Source organism: Natator depressus, chromosome 3 (genome assembly GCF_965152275.1).
Source record: "Natator depressus isolate rNatDep1 chromosome 3, rNatDep2.hap1, whole genome shotgun sequence".
Taxonomy (NCBI): domain Eukaryota; kingdom Metazoa; phylum Chordata; order Testudines; family Cheloniidae; genus Natator; species Natator depressus.
Window position 1 is genome coordinate 191674686 of NC_134236.1, and position 20820 is coordinate 191695505.

Consider the following 20820-nt stretch of genomic DNA (forward strand, 5'->3'; position numbering starts at 1 on the left):
CTGGGGCAGCAATACCCTTAAATAAGCAGGGGAGGGGCTAATGTGGCCAAAAAGGGCACAAGTGCTGCCCCTACTGGTACTGCTAGACAAAGTTCTCCGGTTTTGGTGCACTGGGTGTTCACACACCTGAGTGTAATATGCATCTGCATGCACATCTCAGAGAACAGTAGTTATATGGTGTAGTTGTAGCCTTGTCAGTCCCAGATATTAGAAAGACAAGGTGGGTGAGGTAATATTTTTTTTTATTGGACCAGCTTCTGTTGATGAGGGCTTGTCTTCATGTACAGCACTACAGTGTTGCAGCTGCACTCCTATGCCGACGGGCGAGGTTCTCCCATTAGCATAGTTAATCCACCTCCTTGAGAGCTTGTAGTTATCTCGGCAGGAGAAGCTCTCCCATCAACACAGCACTGTCCACTCAAGAGTTTAGGTTGGTATAATTGTTGCTTAAGGGTGTTGATTTTTCACTCCACCTGCCAGTCATCTCTGACCCCTTTCTGACAAACGACCAGGTGCTGCTTTAATTCCTTTTGTGGAACTTCCAGTTCTTGTTCTGGGTCTTGTTTGAAATCCACCTGGCCATTTTTGTTTACTGCAAGCACCTCAGTTATTCTACTTTGGGTCATCAAGAATACCAGCTCCCAGTCTGTCCTTGGGAATGGGATCCAGTTTCAACATCAGTGTTGCCCCTTTTCAACCTGAGCAGCTAGTCAATTTGTGGAGCCCTGGAGCCGTTCCAGTTGGAAGTAGAAACTGAGGGAGTCTTGTATTCACTTTGAAGCAGTCTTAATTATATGCAAGACATGTACAAAGACCTTCTCCAAACACAGGAGGAACTAAGAACAAAAAGAGCAGTTTCTTAGCTTACCGCTCCAAGCCTCTTTAGCCAACACCAAGCCCATAGGTGCTCTCTCTAGTTTTTCTCTCTGTCACACTGTGCTCACACCGCTCCTGCTTGGCTTTCTTGCTTTTTGCCCCTGCCTCTCTGTTGTTGTCTGTTCTTTGTGCTCCGACCCCAGTCCCACACAAAGCACAAATCCTCAGCAAAAGCTCGTGGGCAAGTTTACCAATCCCCTTTTGTCTTTGATGGGGGGCTTCTAATTAACTCATCTTGACAGTTATGTTAACTGAAGGGTGTGTTCACACCCAATCTCAGATGATTGTGAACCAAGCAATCCCCACTACATTTCAGCATAACAGTATGTATGAAAAACAACAAAACCCCCAGCTCATCTAGGGTATAGGTCAAAGGATGGCAAGCATTAACTAGTCGAGAAGGATTCATTTAATTCTACCTTCCATTTTGAAATATTGGTATTTTCAGTTGGTAAATGAGCATAGGATATAACCAGGTTCCTAATATTCCACCTTTATTCAAAATTGAGATTTTTCTGCCTGAGAAGAAGCTACTAAAGCTTATACTTTTGTACCATACATTTTATTTCAGTATCTGAGCCTAACATCTATTTTCTGTACTTAAAAATTGTAAATGGCACATCTGAAACCATGAAAAGGATTAAACCAGCTGTGTGTAAGCATATGCAAGCACGTGGTTGAGTGCATTCTCAAGGGCATCAGTTTTTTTGACATTTGACCTCAGACTGAAATAGAGGCTGTCTTAGTTGCTCACTCTGAAACATTATATTTGTGCATCAGACAAGACTTTGAGGTGAGAGCTTTGGTTGAAGGTCTCCTTTATTTTGAGATCTCTGCAGTCCATTCTAATGAGAAACTTTTATCTTAAATAACTTATTTTTAAAATGAATTTCAGGGTATATTTTGTTCTCAGCAAAGCTAACTTCTAGCAATGTTTTTGGTAAGATCCATGTTCACAAATTGGAAAACTACAAAAATTAAGATTTTTTGCAAAACTGCCACCTTTTAGACCTAACTTCAGGGCACATTTTTTTTAACATTGGCCTTACCATTTATGAAACAATGGCCATGTAATTACTGGTACTATCGATGTCTAGCAAAATATCATTAACACAAGTTTTTTGAGAGACTTTATTTTTAAAAATATACAGATGTAAAGTTCTTTGTGTGTCTGCATTTCTGAAGCACCTATCACTGCTTGGCATATGTGGACAGACTGCCAGCTATAAAATTGCATCTTTAAAAAAATCATGGATAGGAGAATTGATTTTCCTCTCCTCACCATGGTGTTAAGGCCAGACTACATGGCAAGTTACTGCACGGCAAGCCAAGATGTGAATCTGCAGCACACCAGCTTGCCACACAGTAATGTCCTTTGTGGACGCTGCTACAGCACCCTGAGAGCGCCAGAGTGCAGTGTGTTGTAGCAGTGTCCAGGCAGGACAGTACTGTGTGGCTGTAGATTCACACCATGGTTTTGCCATGCAGTAACTTGCAGTCTAGACAAGCATTTAGTTGTCAGTGTTTTTCGAGGCACTATTCAGGATGGCCACTAAGGGCATAAGGGGGTAAGAGACCACCATGTCCTGGGCCTCCGTAATCTCTACACTCCCTATCGCCATTTTAGAGGGGGAACCCATGTATTCTGCAGTACTTGCTAAGTATCTGAAAAGAGTATCAACTCAAGTGTCTACTACACTTAAATGGAACTAGATAATTCAAATGTTTTTGAAAAAAAATCTTTCGATAGCCCTAGAACGAATACCATGAATATCTTTAATTTTAATATCAATCCAAGAACATGCATTCCATTGCATTTCCATGGATTTATGTAAGAGCTTAGAATTCCCTACAGCATTACTAGTAAGACCTGTTTAATAGTTGCCTCTGTAATTTAACAAAACAGCTGCTTGGATGAATGAGGAAGCATTTAGTAATAGTCTTTCTGTTAAGAAATACTTGAAATTGGAACTCTATTAAAAAAAATCTAGATGGTTTTCTCAATGGCATATGAATATAATCAGAACTGAATTAATTTATTTCTTTACCAGCAGACTGTCTTTTCAAGATATCCATTTAAAATGCCAATCTCTCTATATGTGGGATTGCATCTCTTGCAACCTCAGAGTAGCAATTTACAACTGATGGGTGGTACCCTTTCTGTGGTGACTAGCAGTTAGTGGAGTCAGTTAAAGTTCATAGGTTTGGCATCAGCTGTACCTCCCCTCTTCACATGACATTCCTACTCTTCACCAGTTTTCAATGCCTCTTGATGACACTTGTATCAGAAAATGTTTTTTACCTACTCCAGATTATTTCAAAAGAAAAACATTTAATACTACTGTTAAACCTAAAAAGCAGAAAATGAGGGTTAAGTGGATCTTCACTTCAGCTATCTAAGGAAATCTGGAACAATAAAGGTTACCTCTCCAGTGTGTGAGGTTAGAAGAATGCTGGCCCCAACCAGCACTCAAGGATACTCAAATCAATCCACTGAGGTACAGGCAAACTCTGCTTCAACAAATGTCGATCAAGTTAATTTCTCCTTTACTGTTTCAGTGATCTGTGGCCCAGCTTACTATTGTGGACCTTGGGCCTATGTGCAATAACAGTGCTTGGAGCTGGGTATTGTTTGCTTGTCCTTAGTTCAGTCAGCAAGCTCACTGGCAGCTACTGCCCCTATGAATCTTCATAGGTCAGAGTATCTCTTTCGCTGTCTCTGAATGGCCCACGATTTATACTTTATCCACAGATTTATGTTTTATGTGGTTGAAATAGATGACCTTTCTGAGTTAACTTCTAGGGATCTAGAAAACAGCTGGTAAAGATTCCGTTCAGGCTCTGATTTCCTCCACTTAAAGGAGTCAAAAATGAACCTTACTGGTGGGGCAGATTGCTATCAGGTATATAGAGAGGTTTTTTTATAGGAAGGAGCAGAATGGTGATGGGTGAGAACAGAGATACCTGTGTATCTGTGGAGGAAGTCCAGGTAAATGAATCTACCCACATGGTTTCAAGAAGAATGGAGAAGAACATGCCTTCATCAAAAGAATGAATAAGAATATGAGTAAGAATATCATCTCAACTTTTTGGAGAGTGGTTTCGTTTCTACTGCTTATGCAAAACAGGGTACCCCACTTAAAATCTGATATAAAATCTGTTCTGTGACATTTTCTTTTATGTAAATGGTAAAAATATGAAGTTAAACTGCTGGGCAGAGAATACTGTAACAAGCAGATGGCACCAAAAATTAAAGACAGACAGACATGAAAATAGACAAAAACACACTTGATTTAGAACAAGTCTTACATTCTGCATTTTTTTACCCTTCTGTTTATTTTTTAAAAGGAGGCCTTGTTTAAAAATATTTTTTAGAATGTGAAAGCATTTCCAAGATAATTCATGAAGATTAAATATACCATTGGAATTTTTTATCACAATGTTTAGAACACTGACTGGAGAGGTATTAACAAGCCAGTTCACATTGAATGGTCCCCTGAAATGTATTAGCTACTTATGCTAAACAATCTGCTCCACCTTCTATTTAGCTGTGAAGAGTACATTTCCCAGACCTGAAGAAGAGCTCTGTGTAAGCTGGATAGCTGGTCTCTCTCATCAACAGATTTTATTGGACCAACTTCTGTTACCTCACCCACCTTTGAATTTTTCTGACAGTTTAAGCATTTTTTGTTAAATTTGAGCATGTGGAACAGAATTTTTTTATTTTTAAAAAATACTTGCTGAGACATGCAGTGTATAATTAACCTATGAACTTGCTCTGGGATATATATTATTGATGCAAATAGCTTAGTAATTAAAATGATTAGACACTTACATGAATAAGAATAGTATGTGCAGTTATGCTAACTGGGAATGGCAGTTATAAGAGTTTTATGCTTGAGGGCATAGGCTGATCAACAGTTAGGATAATGAAGAAATTTTTCCACTCATATGGTTTAGTATTGCTCAATTGCCATGAACAAGTATGTCATCCTCCCCATGCTTTCCTCTGAAGAATCCAGTATAAGCCGACGCCAAACTAGACTGAATGCTGGTCTGGTTCTGATATAGCAGTTAATGTATTCAACATGGAACTTCAATCTATCTGCATTTATTGATCAATTTTTTCAAAATATAGCTTGAAACGTTTTTCAGTTTAGGTTATAACACCTTTGCTTCACAACTTCAAGATAATTGTTTTGGAACTGAGATTTTAGTAGCTATTTCTGGCACAAGACCTATTGTTCAGCATCTGTAATTTAACCTGAATCCCAATTGAACTGAAATTTACCATACAATCAAACAACCTGAATAGAAAAGGAAGTGGTTTTAAGGGGTTGTCCCCCTTTGTTTAACCACACAAATGTCAAATATGTTTTTTCTTACTTTCAAGTTTTAAAAACTTAAAAAAAAGTCCTGTAAATCATTGCATCATTACAGACTGAGTAGAAACCTTTTCTGTTAAAATAATAGTTAACAGAACTCCTGGTATTTGAAATGGGGTTGAGAGCCCTTTGCTTCTAGATTTCCAGTTCAAAGTTGAACCTGGGAAATAGTGGCCATCTTTTTGAACTTTGAGTTCAGATGGTTCATCTGACCACTGTTTTGTGGTGTGGAAGTAATCTTCTGACTGATGGCTTTGCTTCTTATGTTTCAGCTAAAAGTCTAAAACCAAAGTGCTTCTCTTGGGCTAAAGGAATATTCTCAAATTCTGTTCCATCTCCTCCTTCCCCTTCTTATCTTAGATTCCTGTCTCCACTGTCCATAATCTTGCCATCACCTTGGAATGTGACATTTTCTTCTTTGGAAATTTGCCCCCTCTTTCTAGTCAGCATTGCGCCAGTATGTTCTTAGAAAACTTTTCATCGGTGTGGGTAACTAAAGATTCAAGACTGGTTGACTTAATACTGGTCGCCTTATATTACCATTTTTGATAAGAATGAAGAACATATTTTCAAATGGACACAACTGGTCAATGACACTCTTTAGAAGGGCTCGTCACTCAGTAATAATAAATACATTTTTCAGAATGCTTCCAGGAAAGATACTCCTGCTACTCATTTTTTTCATCAGAGGTTCATGGTATGTATAAACTGTCCAAAAGAAAAACAGGTTCTGTCTGGTCACTCTCAGAAAATTTTTGGATACTATTTCCTTTGACAATAAGTTCAATCCCTTTATTTGATTATGGAAAGCAGACATCCTTTTTATGCAGGATGTCCCAAGGTACCCATCAGACATCTTGCTGGCTGAAGTTGTTTAGCTGTTTCACACAATTGTTGTAAACTGGGTTACATGCTTCATTTAGCATCATCTGATAGAATTTCCTTTAGTTTTTTTCCTCTTCTCCTGTTTAAAAAAGTAATTTTTTTTTTGCTTTACCCTTTTTTTCTCTTAAACTGGGGATTTCCCCCAGTAAAGTGCATGCCCGGTTCACTCGGGTTTAAGAGGTGCCTTTCCTGCAAGGAGTCCGTTCCGATTACGGGCGGGCTTTCCTGCTGTGTCCATGCCCTCAGGGAGGGCCACATTCCACAGAAGTATACCTTCTGTTATGAGCTAAACACCAGATCCCGAAAAAAAAAAAAAGGGAACTGAAACTAAAGCTGCTCTCATGGAGGGAGCTCTGCAGCCTACGTCTGACCCGCAACATGAGTCTTCTCCTCAGCCTTCCCTCTCCAGGCCAGTAAACCGAGGAAGAAATCCTTAGACTCTCCATGCAAGACCTCTTAAAAAAAGAGCTTCAAGGTGAGTCCTGAATCAGCCAGAGGAGGTTAGGTCTCTTCGATATCAATTGCACCGAAGGCATCTAAGCACAGTACCTACAGATTGCCAGGGTCTGTGAGACAGATACCACTGGTATGTCTAAGGACCCCCTGGGCACAGGTATCGAAGCAGTGGTACTGCCGGTTAGGGACAGGTTTGGAGACCGTGCCGCATCTGGGAAGATGGTGTGGGTATGGATGCCCCCAGTACCGACGACTGTAAGGCAACCAACATTGGACCACTTAGTGTGGTGAAGGTTGCCTGCTCCCTTGGTACCATTGTCTCAGTACCAGCAATCACTGACTACCAATTACTGTGGCACCAGAGGAATTTAGGTTCTCTAAGGACCTCATGGTATCTGAGGAACCAGAGTTTCCTCTGATCGATACCAGGGCTCTGGTACTGGGTACATCTCAAGCCCCGGAATAACCACCAACACCAAGCCATGTACCTCCAGTCTCTGTATCGGCTCCACGTTTTCCAGTGAAGAGTCAGACAGTGACCAGGAGGAGGTCCTATCCCATCACTCTCACTGTGCTTCCTCCTGCTACCAACTCAGGCTTTCCCAGTCATACCCTCAGTCTGGACTTCAGCCCACCTAGTATGACCAACCATGGGTTCAGCCACCCATGCCTTTTCTACCACCCTAGTGGCCCTATTGGTAGGGCCCTACCAAATTCACAGCCATGAAAAACGCATCACAGACCGTGCAATCTGGTCTCCCCCTGTGAAATCTGGTCTTTTGTGTGCTTTTACCCTATGCTAAACAGATTTCACAGGGGAGAACAGTGTTTCTCAAATTAGGGGTCTTGACTCAAAAGGGAGTTGCAGGGGGTTGCAAGGTTATTTTAGGGGGGTTGCGGTATTGCCACCTTTATGTCTGCGCTGCCTTCAGAGCTGCGTGGCTGGAAAGGGGGCGGCTGTTGGCCAGGCACCCGGCTCTGAAAGCAGTGTCCTGCCAGCAGTAGTGCAGAAGTAAGAATGACAATACTATACCATACCAGCCTTACTTCTGCTCTGCTGCCTTCAGAGCTGGGTGGCTGGAGAATGGTGGCTGCTGACTGAGGGCCCAGCTCTGCAAGCAGCAGCGCATACGTAAGGGTGGCAATACCGTGCCATGCTTTCACATCTCAGCAATCTCAGAACTCAGGGCAAATGGTTGCCTGCAAAGGCAACCCTCCACGTCAACCTCCTTCAACTCAGAACAGTCAGGAATGCTTGCGTTCACTTTTTCCCATGGCTCAGAGGTACTCACACAAAAAGGTTGTGACAGACATCACATGCATGTTCTACATAAATTGTCAGGGAGGTGCCGGATCATCCTCTCTCTGCGCAGAAGCACTAAAGCTCTGGAACTATTGCATTTGCCACAATGTTCTGATAGCAGCGGCCTACCTACACAACAGCGGACGGTCTCAGTTGCAAGTTCTCACAAGACCATGAGTGGGAACTTGACCCAGCAGTACTTCATAATACTCCACATTCTGTCAATGGGGGACACAGACAATAGATCTGTTCGCTACTTACATGAACAGGAAATGCCCACACTACTGCTCCAGGGCTGGCTTCAGACAGCACTCATTAGGTGACGCTCTCCTACTTCCATGGGACAAGGGCCTTCTTTACACCTTTCCCCCATTCCCTCTGTTGTTGAAGGTCTTGTTAAATAAAAAGAGGAAAAAGCAAACATCATACTGAGTGCGCTCACCTGGCCGAGATAAATGTGGTACCTGTACCTGTCAAAGCTGGCAGCGTGTCCACCAGTCGCTCTCCTTACTTCCTCTTGCAGAACAAAGGACACACTCTTCATCCTAACCTGCAGATACTCGGACTCAAGGCTTGGCTACTTCATGGGTCCAACACAGAGCACCTGCTCCGAGGAGGTACAGGAAGTGTTACTGTACAGTAGGAAATTGGCTACCCATCATACTTACCTACAAAAGTGGACCAGGTTTTAGGTTTGATGCAATTCCAGACACATTATCCTGATATCTGCTACTCTCCCTGTGATGTTAGCTCTCAGAAGAGAGGGCTATCCTTCAGTTTGCTCAAAGTACACCTGGCAGCCATAGCAACTTTCCATCAGCAAATAGAGGGATACTCAGTTTTCTCACACCCAACTACAAAGAGATTCCTCAAGGGTATAATGAACCTCTTTCCCCAACCTAGATGCCCCCCTTCAACATGGGACCTAAATCTAGTTTTAAAGAGCCTGGCTAGACTACTGTTTGAGCCGATGGCCACTTGTTCACTTACACATCTGTCAGTGAAGACATTTCTGGTGGCCATGGCCTCCGTGAGGAAAATAAGGGAAATAGCAGCACTTACAGCACACACACCCTTTATAGTCTTCTTTCACACAAGGTTACTCTCAGGCCACACCCAAAGTTTATTCCTAAAGTGTACTCATCTTTTCACATGAACCAACCAATTCACCTCCCAACCTTTTATCCTAAGCCTCATTGTGAAAACAGCGAGGCCATATTGCACACGCTAGATGCCAGGAGAGCCTTGGCCTTCTACCTGGACAGGACAAAGACTTTTAGGAAATGCCCTATGCTCTTTCTTTCCATTGTGGAAACGTCTAAAGGCACAGAAGTATCGTCCCAGAGACACTTCAAAGTCTCAAACTGTATTAAGCACTGTTATCATGTTTGCAATGCAGTGTCTTCATCTGGAATTCACACACATTCCATGAGGTTGGTTCCTTGTCTGTCACTTTCCTCAGGAATGTCCCCTATCTCAGAAATCTGCAGAGCAGCCACCTGGGCATCTGTACAAAGCTTCACAGAACACTCTGATCACTGGGGACTCTACTTCCAATGCTAGCTTCGGCTCCACAGTATTATTATCCATAACAGACTCAACTCCAAAGCCCCAACCTTTCATTAAGGATACTGCTCAGGAGTCATCTACAGTGGAGAACCCATAGGGACACTACTCGAAGAAGAAAAAGTTACCTTGTGCAGGAATGATGGTTCTTTGAGATGTGTGTCCCCATGGGTGCTCCACAACCCACCCTCCTTCCCTCTACTCCTGAGTTCTTATCAGGGACTCTGCAGTAGAGAAGTAACTGAGGGTGGTTTGCCTGCTCTGTGCTAATTAGCCTTGAGACAGAGCACGAGGAGGGGAGAGCCCATGTGTGGGCCGAATGGACAAGGCTACTGAAGATCTCCAATTGGAAGCACAGGGATGCACATACATCTACAATGGAGCACCCATAGGAGGACACCTCTCGATGAACCATCGTTACTGCACAAGGTAACTTCCTCTTCTCATTTCTAGGCCCTCTGAGAGGATGACTGCACTGGAACCACAATTTCAAAGAAGCTAGACTGTTTGGAGTGATCTTACCCTTTAGGTACATCTCCTATCAGAAGATCTTGGGATGCTTCACTGGAGCAAGGCAAACTGGTGGAATGACCATTCCTATCTTTCTTTTTGTGACTTCATTCTATACTTTGATTACTGATTATGTCGCTATAACTATCCTACTACTATAACTGATAACTATTCCATCTCCAGAATTATGCTGATATTCTGGATCAGACTATTTGCAGTTTTTCCCTACATCTTTGAAGGTAGGCGGGGACATTGTTGTGTAGACTCAACTTTCTGTCTTGAAATTTCAGTATATATTCAAGTTGCATATATCAATTTCTCTCACCAATTACAGTATATATTTAAGGGAACATGGGATATGCAACACCAGTTGCATTTGATATTTTCCTACAGTTATAAAATCATGCTATTGTAATGATTGCTGCTTGTGGTAGTTGGTTCACTGATGCTCTCACACCTATTTGCAGCCTGGCTTGGCAGTCTCTTCCTTATTTTTCACTTCTGTCTTAGATTTGCTCTTTGAAGGAGAACTCACTGAAGCATTTAACTTTCCAAGAAGGGGGATTTATTGCAACTATTACAGATAAGTAATTGCCTTTTCTCCAGAAAGAAACTGTTCTCTCAAGGTACAGGTTTCAGTAGATCCACACTTTCCAATGTTTCACAGAGTTTGGGTAACGTGTGTATTGGTTAATGCTTTGTGGTTTTCAGTTGAAAAAGGAACTGAAAATTATGGGCCCTAGAGGTTGTTGTAGCCCTTCTTTAGAAGTAAAATGTGCCACTTCTTGGGAGGGAGGTAATAGCTTGGAAAACTTCATAGTAACCCTTGGAGAGTTCTTGCTTGGTTTAGACTGGGAGCATGGATTTTAAGCATGGGGATTTACTACCACTTGCACCTCTGGTGAGCAATTATATGCAAGTAATTACCTCTTCTCCCTTGACTGTACTTTTTAAGTTGTGTTATACAGGAGGTCATATTAGTTAATCATTGTGGTCTCTTTTGCCTCTAAAATCTGTGAATTTCTCTTCCATTGAAATACAGTATATTTTATTTCATTGGTGCGCTGCCCATTTTTCTTACAAAAGCTCCATGATAATCTTCTCTGTTAAGAAATTTTGAAACAAGTCGCCAGGCATGAATGATGATTTTTTACTTTTAAAATAGACCTTCTAAACTGAGTGGGGAAAACTGTCTTGATGCTACAATAGTTAAATACTTATAATTTTGTGGAGGAGAGAGAAATGGTTAGGTGGTGTCTGTATCTGCCAGAATTTTAAGAAAGCATGGAGGTAAATGTTATCAGATAGACGAAGCATTTCTTTGCACACTTTCTTCCCACCTTTAAATGGACTTTTATAATACAACTGTTTTACTTTCGCCCCTTCCCACTGTAAAAAACTGTTCCTAACCTCTGCCACTTTAAGGCAAGTTTTTTTTGTTTTTAAAGAAAGGTAAAAGGCATTAGTTGTTTCTCTGTCATTTTTTCATTAACTTTTCTTATTCTTCAGATATTGTTTTTAATTTAAAATTTTGTATCACCCTTTCGGTCTGTATATTTATTCTGGAGTTTCAAGGTTGTATTTACACTTTCCAGTTTCTTTTTCTGCACTTACTTTTTTTTTCACTGATTTAAAATCCCAGTTCTTCTATTTAGCCCTTTACCTGTAGCTCAGCGTATTTTAATGTTGCCAGTCTTCATATACAGTGGTTTCTTATGGGATTCTCTCTTGTGCTTTATCAAGTATTTTATTTGGCTTGGAGGAATTTTACAGTTTGAATCAACAATAGGGTGTGCGCTTGTATGCTCATATACTTTTTGTTATGAGTCAGTTGGTGTAAAATGTTTAACTGAATGTTCTTTCACGCTTCTTTTTTTGTTCTGGGGTGGCCCTTGCAGCACTTCAGATAAGGTTGAGCCAAGCTTTCTGTCTGGAGTCAGTTTTTCAAAATGCTCTAAATACATTCTCAGATTGGCCTGAAAGTGGCTATGCCAGTTGAAGTCCTGGGATAGAGTTAGTGGTACAAATTTAGAGTCAGTTGGTCAAGGGGTTCCCAAGATACAGCTGCCCCCCAACCCAAAAGGCTTATTTTTAAACTGTGCTCGTTCTTATAACATTTTATTGCCCACAGATGGGGGGTGGGGGGGAGGGCGGAACTATAGGCAGGAATTCAATAAAATATGTATTGCTGTCTGCCCCTGAGCTCAACTAGTGACTGACATTCCAAATAATTGAGATATTGGTATATACAACATAGTTTTCATTATTTTCTCTGAAAACCTAGCGCAACTTTTGTTGCTAGAAGCAAAAAGTTAGGGCTAGTCTTCACTACTGCGCTACATCAGTGCATCTGCACCACTGTAGTGCCCGTCTGGTGAAGATGCGCTATGCTGACTCTCCCGTTGGCATAATTACTCCACCTCAATGAGAGGTGGAAGCTATGTCGGAGGGAAAGCATCTCCCACCGACATAGCGTGATGTGGACAGCGCTTTAAGTTTCTATGTAACTTGCATAGCTCAGGGGGTGGCTTTTTCACACCCCTGAGCAATATAAGTGGCAATGTAGACAAGCCCACTGTGAACAAAATCTTTGATATACTGATAAGGAGTGGGAACATACAGTCATACCTTATCTGTGGATTTTATCAGAGGAATTGTTTTCTGTAACTTGGCCAATTGCTGGGAGTATTTTGCTTCCCCTTCCTAATCTGTTAAGCACTTTCTGCATAAGGGTTAGTATAAAGTGATCCAGGCTATTTATGAGGCCCAGAGGGGTTTCAGCGTAGCTCTGCCAGCATTGTTTGCACTGTAGAACTGATGAATAACATAGTCTTGGCACTACTGTGAGATGCTATATTGTGCAGGCACACACCCTAGATAGTGTTCATTCTAAGCAGAAGATCATGGGCAAGGGGAAATGCAGCATGTTAACAATCCAAAGCGTAATTAAATGAACTGGTGCTCAGAGCTGCTTTATTTACCTTGTATCTCTTTCCAGCTCCATGTGCAGGCAGCTGAGGAAGCAATATTCAGCATAGACAAGTACATAGATGCTACAGTGGGTATTTAGCATGCTTGGGTGTTTAGCGTGCTTTGGCAGCCCTGGAGGCAGAATCAGAACTGTCAGTAACTGACAGCAGGGGAAAAATTCTATTCTTGAAGATCCTGCCTTTTTTTTTTTCCTGTCTCCATAGTTGCAAGCAGTTATCCAGACTTACTGCTGCAGAACTTTACGATAAACTGTTAAACAAAGAAAAAAATCTTCGGTAAAATTCTGATCTGGCCAAGTTGGTAGGGGCACCAGGTTGCCTCTCTGGACCTTGTTCTTTTCCCCCACCTTGGTTCGGAGGTACTGCAGCTGTGTCTACCCCAGCTACTACTTTCCTCTTCCAGGACTCATAGTGCTGCTGACGTAGTGACGCACCTGGCTAGGTTGTCTGTGAAGATTTAAATGGATCTCTGGCTCTGAGAGTATGGGTCTTTACTGCCTGAGCAAAAGGACTATATCTCTTGGCTTGGAGGTAGTAATAGTCTCAAACCTCTACAACTGGTCCAGCCAATGGGGACAGAGTGCTACACTGTGTTAGTGTATGTACAAACTCCTTCTGGCCAGGGAAGCATGTCCTGAGTTTCATAGTTGCTCAGCAGTTCAAATCCCCGTACAGGCCACCACTTTTAATGACACTGCTGCTTGGATTGTCTTTATGGATCAAACCCAAGACCTCAATCTAAAAGCAAGAGCTTGTGCTACCGGAAACCAGAAATTAGCAGACTCACAAGTCCTTTACATCGTCCAGTCTCTAGATGGGACAAAGAGCCATATTTATTGTGGGTTATGCTGACAGGGCAGACAGGCTGGTAGATTGGAAGTTTTGCCTATTCTGCAGACAGGGAGAAACCATATCTGTGTGGATTCAGAAGGAAGCTATAGTGTGCCTGACTTGGGGAAAAAGAAATCATACATCTCAAAATTCTGCATAAAAGAAGAGAGCTCAGTAGGGTGGATAGATCATTTTGGCAGAATGAAACCTGAATATGGAAGTATTCTCCATGATAGTCTGAACAAATCTGACATTGGCGGTCTTTGCATTATGATAAAACTGTGAGATCCCTGAGCTCTTTGCCAAGAGACAAGAACAGGGTATGCTAGTGACAGATGTACTATCACAGAAGCAGCCAAAGACCCTTTTCTCTCCATTTCCACTTATGTCCAAAGAAGGGAAAATATGTGGATGTCCCTAGAGGCTCCATACTGGTTGAGAAAGCAGTTGTCCTTGAGACTGGGCAACATGACAATAGACACACACAGCCCCTACCAAATAGAGCAGATACCAGCTTTGAGGTACCACCACTGATATATAAAACTGATCACTTTAAGAGGAAAATATCAGGCATGCCACTATCCTATGATCAGCTTAGAAGAACAGGATTTCAAGGCATTCAGATGCAAAAAGTATTGAGGACAGCATCACTACTGCATCCAGCTTTGATGCATAATGCACCTCCACCGAGATTTCAGTCTGCTTCTGGTCAGTTTTACTTGCCGTATTTTGATGAATTACTGAAGAAAGATCAATCTTTTTCTCCATCAAGGTACCATTTTTAAAAATGATGACTTTGGACAGACAGAGCAGAATTGGATACTTGCTCTGCAAGCCACAGTTCTACATTTTCTACAACAAAGCAACATTGATCACAAATCAATGTTTTATTCCCAAAGTCATCCCCAGTTTTCTGTCAGTCTCAAGAGATCATGTTGTCATCATTCAATCCTAAAGCTTTTCCCAGTAAGGAAAGGGAATGCCATGCAATGGCTGTCAAAAAGGCACTTACAGTATTGGATGTTCTAAATAAATTTAAGTCTGTTCCATGAGTCTAAAGTGCTCTTTGTTTTAAGTTATTGTTTTTAAAGGCAAGAAGGTATCAAAATCTGTGATCTCCGAATGGGTCAGTTGGAGCAAATCTGAGGTACAGAAAGCAAGGAGAATGCCATCTCCTGCTATTGTACGTTTGCTGAGCACAGCCGTGATAAGAGGAAGTATGTAGGATAACCTGCACATTTTAATGAAATTCTATAGGCTGTGTCTACACTATAGTCTATGTTGGCATAACTTACGTTGCACAGGGGTGTTAAAAACCACCCCTCTGAGCAACATACATTACACCGACATAAGCACTTGTGTGCACGGTGCTGTGTTGGCAGGAGAGCTCTCTCCCATTGGCTTAGAGCGTTCACCCAATGCGCTGCAGTAGCGCAGCTGCATCGGTACACCTGTGCTGCTGTACATACATGCTGCTGCAGCGCTGTACATACAGACATGGCCTAAGATACATGTGCAATTATGATGTTCTGGGGTGCAATCCAGACCAGTAAATGTCTGTCACCCCTGCTTTTCATCCTGGGGAGCCTCACAATGCTTTGCTGCCGTAGCTCGCAACATGGGCTCCTCACAAGCAGCATACAGGTTTCACCCTGAGTGTCTGTGTATAGTCACAGCCCTGGTCCAGCAACTCGGCCACAGCAGCCAGTTAGTAAACACCAGCCACACACTGGCTTCCAGCAGCCTTGGTTACTACTTGAAGGGTGACCCCAACACACTCCCAGTCCTTGATTTTTCTCCCCCTCCCCCCAAAGTGTGTTGTGCACTGTCCAGCCCTGTCCAGATGTATTAGATCTATTGTCCCTTGAAGGGGATCTGTATACAACAGTTTGATACCATAAATGGAGTTACCAACACAGTTCAGTTTAAAGACAACAGTGGATTAGTTTTAATTAAAGAATAAAACAAGTTTATTTAACTACAAAGAGAGTTTAAGTGAGTACAAGTATAAGGCATTACAGGCAGAAATGGTTAAAAGAAAAATAAAGATAACGCTTTCTACACTTAACAAACTTGTTTCACGGTGCACTTGTTACCATATGCTTCCAGCAACAGGGGTGACCAAATTTCAGTTCAGGGTCTGCTCCCAAAGTTCATAGGCTGTTTCTTTTGTTGTCTTAGATGAAAGAGAGAGAGGTGGCTAGGGAGAGAGAACTTGTGTTTTTGCCCCTCACTTTTGTAGCAGTCACCCTTTGAAATTACATTTTTCTGAAGGTTACCCTGTGATAAATTTCATTCCCACTGTGAGCACAGAGACAGTCATTGCGAGAGACGTTTCATGCTGTGCTTTGCTAAAATACAGATTTGTCTTGTCTTTCTTGCTTTCTCAAGGACCTTGTTTACTACTTATGTCAATTGATGTAAACACACATTCCTTTAAGACCTGCTTGACGAGTCCTGCCTAATAGGGGCTATCTGGGTTTGAATATATGCTACCAACGTCATTCAGGAGGAATTCATAACTTTACATATAAGGTTGTTACGCACATTTGATCATGATATTATTGACCAGCGAGTTATTAGCTTTCAAATGATACTTCACAAGGCATATGTTGTACAAAGATTATTAAAATAGTGTTTAGGGTGTGAATACAGGGGTATGTTTGATCACAGTAATTTTCCGCCTGCAGAACGAGCAGAGCACTTGGTGGTATTTCCAATAAACTAACTTTTTAAAGGAAGCACAGATAACTGTTCCTGTTATAATAACATGATTGTATATTTTTTTTTAAAAAAAAAGTTCAGATTGACAACTCTTGTGAAGAATATTTATGCAAAATATATTGTTGAAAAATCTCAGCTAGCATCAGATGTCAAATATTGCATAAAGTGAGGTTTTTTTACATTTTGGGTATAGCTAATTTAATGAAAGGACATATTTGTACAAAAGGTCTGTTTTTATTTTATTAAAGCTATTTCTGTGACAATCACCATAGTATCTGAAGAGTTGTTACCAAAGTCTGTCTGTCTCTCTAATAACGTTGTTTTAAATTTGATCATAATTGTGATAAAGTGGGCTCTGTACCTATGTAGGTTACTCTGTTCTTCCACTGACAGGCTGCTGGGTGGGTGGATGGGAGAGGTTCTGGTTTTGAGGTTGATAAAGAAATTTTACCGAGTCTCTTAAAAGTCTGTTGCAAGATTTTTAGGTGGCAAAATTGCAGTGGCTTTGCTGTGGCCATCAGTCTTTTTAACTTTCTATGGTGAAAACACCAAACAGGTTTCCAGTATGGTGTAGTAAAATACGACGAGTATGTTTTTTTGGCATAACAAAGTAGCACCACTACTTTCTGTTTTACATAAACTAAAAAAAGCATAATTGCCTTTCTTTAAATATTACCATTAATGCTTAGTTTAATGGTAAGTCTAATAGTTTACTACTACTTATTAAAAATCATCCATGATTTTTTCAGCTGTTTAAGCTGTTTAAGGATTAACTATAAATGACAGGACTGTGCTTTTAGATGGAACCAATGAACATCCTGCTGAAACCCCCTCCTCGAAGGTTCCTTGGTGTCAGATTCTGATTGGGAGTGCATCAGGCAGGCCCAGGCTGGGGGTTTCAGTGCTAGGAAGCTGCACAGCCAACTGCAGTCATTGGTGCCAGAACATACCATGTGACCATAAATAAGAATTAGCTTAACATGATCAATCCTTTAAAATCTTGAGTCAGCATACAGTAGTTATAGTGAGTCACAAGGTTGTGTGCTATGGCTGGTGCAGGGGAAAAAATTGGTAAGTGGCTTTTGATAGAAAACCTGGCTTCCCATAAAAGCTTTTCAATATTAAAAGTGTCTGCGATCATGGCTGTAGTATACGAGTTTTGCAGAAATGTGGCACAATTGTGATACCGGAAGAGAAACATTGAATTAAATACATCAGAGCAAACATTATAATTAAGTAGCAAATTTGTGTCGTGAAATCTTTCTGAAAGCAGTTTTTTTTCCCCTTTAGTTGACGCAGATGAGATTAAACGGCTAGGAAAGAGATTTAAGAAGCTTGATTTAGACAACTCTGGTTCTTTGAGTGTGGAGGAGTTCATGTCTTTGCCTGAGTTACAACAGAACCCGTTAGTACAGCGAGTAATAGATATATTTGACACAGATGGGAATGGAGAAGTGGACTTCAAAGGTAAGATACAGTGCTCTATCATTCATGATGTTGGTATTTTCTTAGAAGATCTAACTCCTGGAAACTGTTGATTTCAGCTCTGACACAAAATTTATTCTTTTTTCTTTTTTTTTTTTTTTTACAAGAACGAAATAGTGTGAAATCCACTTAAGGGTGAAACATGCTTATAAAGATACTTTTATATATTAGAAATAGATACTAACAATTCCTGTGAACGTGTATATAAAATAGACTTAAATGTATTTATTCCCTAATGCATAACCCAATATAACAGTTTCTGTTGGTTTAAGTGTTTTGTTTAATAATCTTTCTTACTGTTCATATTCTTAACTTCACTTTCATGCTTGATGTCCATTTTAGAATATATTCGTGAAACGATCTAAATCTAGGCATTCTAAAAACGATTTTCCTCATTAACATGAAAAAGACACGATGGGTGGGAGAAAGTTGCAAATGTGTGGGTTCTGTTTTACTTAACTAAACGTTTAAGAGAGACATGGAACTAGCTGTAGCAATCTCAGAACCATTAGCAAGAGTCATGGAAGATGGGTAAGGTCCCAGAGGACTGGAGAAGGGCAAACAAAGAGGACCCGAGCAATTATAAACCAGCTAAGCTAACTTAAATACTTGGAATACGGGAGCAGATTGTTAGACAATCAGTTTGTAAGCACCATGAGGATAATAGGTGAAGAGGAACAGCCAACGTGGATTGGCAAGAACAAATCATGCCAAATCTAATTTCCTTCTTTCAGTGTTACTGTATGAGTGGAGTGGGGCAAACAGTAAACATGATATATCATGATTTTAGTAAGGATTTTGGCAGTCTAACAGGACATTCTCATAAGCAAATGGGGGAAATAGTCTTGATGAAATTATTGTAAGGTGGTTGCACAGCTGGTTTGAAAAAACATACTCAACAAGTAGTTATCAATGGTTTGCTTGTCAAACTAGGAGGGAGTATCGAGTGGGATTTCTGAAGGGGGTCAGTCCTGGATTTGGAACTATTCAATATTTTCATTAATAACTTGGATAATGGAGTGGAGAGTATGCTTATAAGCCTTTCAGATTACACCAACCCAGGAGAGGTTGCAAGTACTTTTGGAGGACTGGATTGGAATTTAAAAAGACCTTGACAAGTTGGAGAATTGGTGTGAATTCAACGAAATAAAATTCAATAAAGATCAAATGCAAAGTACTTCACTTAGGAAGCAAAAATCAAATGCACATGTACAAAATGGGAAATAACTGGGTAGGTGGTAGTACTGCTGAAAAGGATCTGGGCATTTTAGTGCATCGCAAATTGAATGATAGTCGTCAGTGATGCTGTTGCAAAACAGGCTAATAGCATTCCAGGGTGCGTTAATAGGAGTGTTGTATGTAAGACATGGCAGGTAATTGTCTCGGTCTATTCAGCACTGGTGAGGCCTCAGCTGGAGTACTGTGTCCAGTTCTGGGCTCCACACTTTAGGAAAAATGTGGGCAAATTGGAGAGAGTCCAGAAGAGAGCATCAAAAATGAAGGAAGGCTTAGAAAACCTGACCTATAAGGAAAGGTTACAAAACTGGGGACATTGAGTCTTGAGAAAAGAAGACTGAGGGGGGACCTGATAAGTCTTCAAATACGTTAAGGGCTGTTATAAAGAGGACTGTGATCAATTGTTCTCCATGTTCACTGAAGGTAAGACAAGAAGTCATGGGCTAAAATCTGTAGCAAGAGAGATTTAGGTTAGCTATTAGAAAAAACTTTCTAACTGTAAGGGTAGTTAAGTTCTGGAATAGGCTTCTAAGGGAAGTTGTGGAATCCCCATCACTGGAGGTTTTTAAGAACACGTTGGATAAACACCTATTATGCATGATTGAGGTCCTGCCTCAGTGCAGGTGGCTGGACTAGATGACTTCTCATGTTCCTTTCCAGCCCTACGTTCATTTCTATGATTCTATAAATATTTGGATCTAAATAGTTCATTTTTTATGAGAAATAAGTTCCAATTTTTTATAGCCTCTTAACATGATTTTTTTCTTGGAATATTTCCTAAGGATTAAGGTATTACACAATTACTAAGATTAAGACTCTGTCACAGGTATTTTTAGTAAAAGTCAGGGACAGGTCGTGGGCAATAAAAAAAAAAAAAAATCATGGAAGCTCGCGACCTGTCCCTGACTTTTACCAAAAATATCCTGTGGAGGGGCAAAAAAGCGCTGTTGGGGCTTGCAGCTGCTCCAGCCTCGCCGCTGTTCCAGCCCCCAGGGGACTGATCGGGACTGGGATCAGGACCATCACTCCGGCAGGCCTCGGACCACTGGCAAGCTGTTCCAGGGGCCCCTGCTCTGGGGCTGGATGCTGCTTTGGTCAGCTGCTTCGGTCCTGTCCCAGAAGAAGTCATGAAAGTTCCATAAAATAATGGAATCCGTGACAGACTCATATCTTGTGTGTACATTACATCAGTATTAGACCAGGTTGCCTAGACTGGTGTGGGAATCTTTCCAAGATAATTTGCAACACTTTTGTGTTTCATACAACATGCTCTTCTGTGACTAAAATATTCTGTATGTGATATTTTTCTATGACAGTTTAGATTGAAAACTGTTTCTCTGTAAATTACAAAAATTATAGAAGTACTGGTTTTTCTATTTAATAGTCTTTTTTTACCCGTAGTTATAGTTTGCCACTTTTTCAAACAAAAAAGAGAGAATGCTGATATGACTAGAATTCAGTTGAAACTTATTTTGCTTTTAAAGTAAGTATTAGAAAGCTACATTATTTAAAATGTTGCTCATTTAGAGGGTCAGAGGCTGAGTTTTTCCACTGCCAAATTATCAAATTTAAT

General features: G+C 40.9%; 1 protein-coding gene across 1 annotated transcript in view; it reads left to right on the top strand.

Moving 5' to 3' along the window:
- The window catches only part of PPP3R1 (protein phosphatase 3 regulatory subunit B, alpha), an 87364-nt gene that overhangs the window by 57870 nt on the left and 8674 nt on the right, over window positions 1-20820 (top strand). Inside the window, exon 3 of the mRNA XM_074949543.1 lies at window positions 17817-17993. Coding sequence (XP_074805644.1) covers window positions 17817-17993 — 177 coding nt within the window. The remainder of the gene's footprint in view (window positions 1-17816; window positions 17994-20820) is intronic.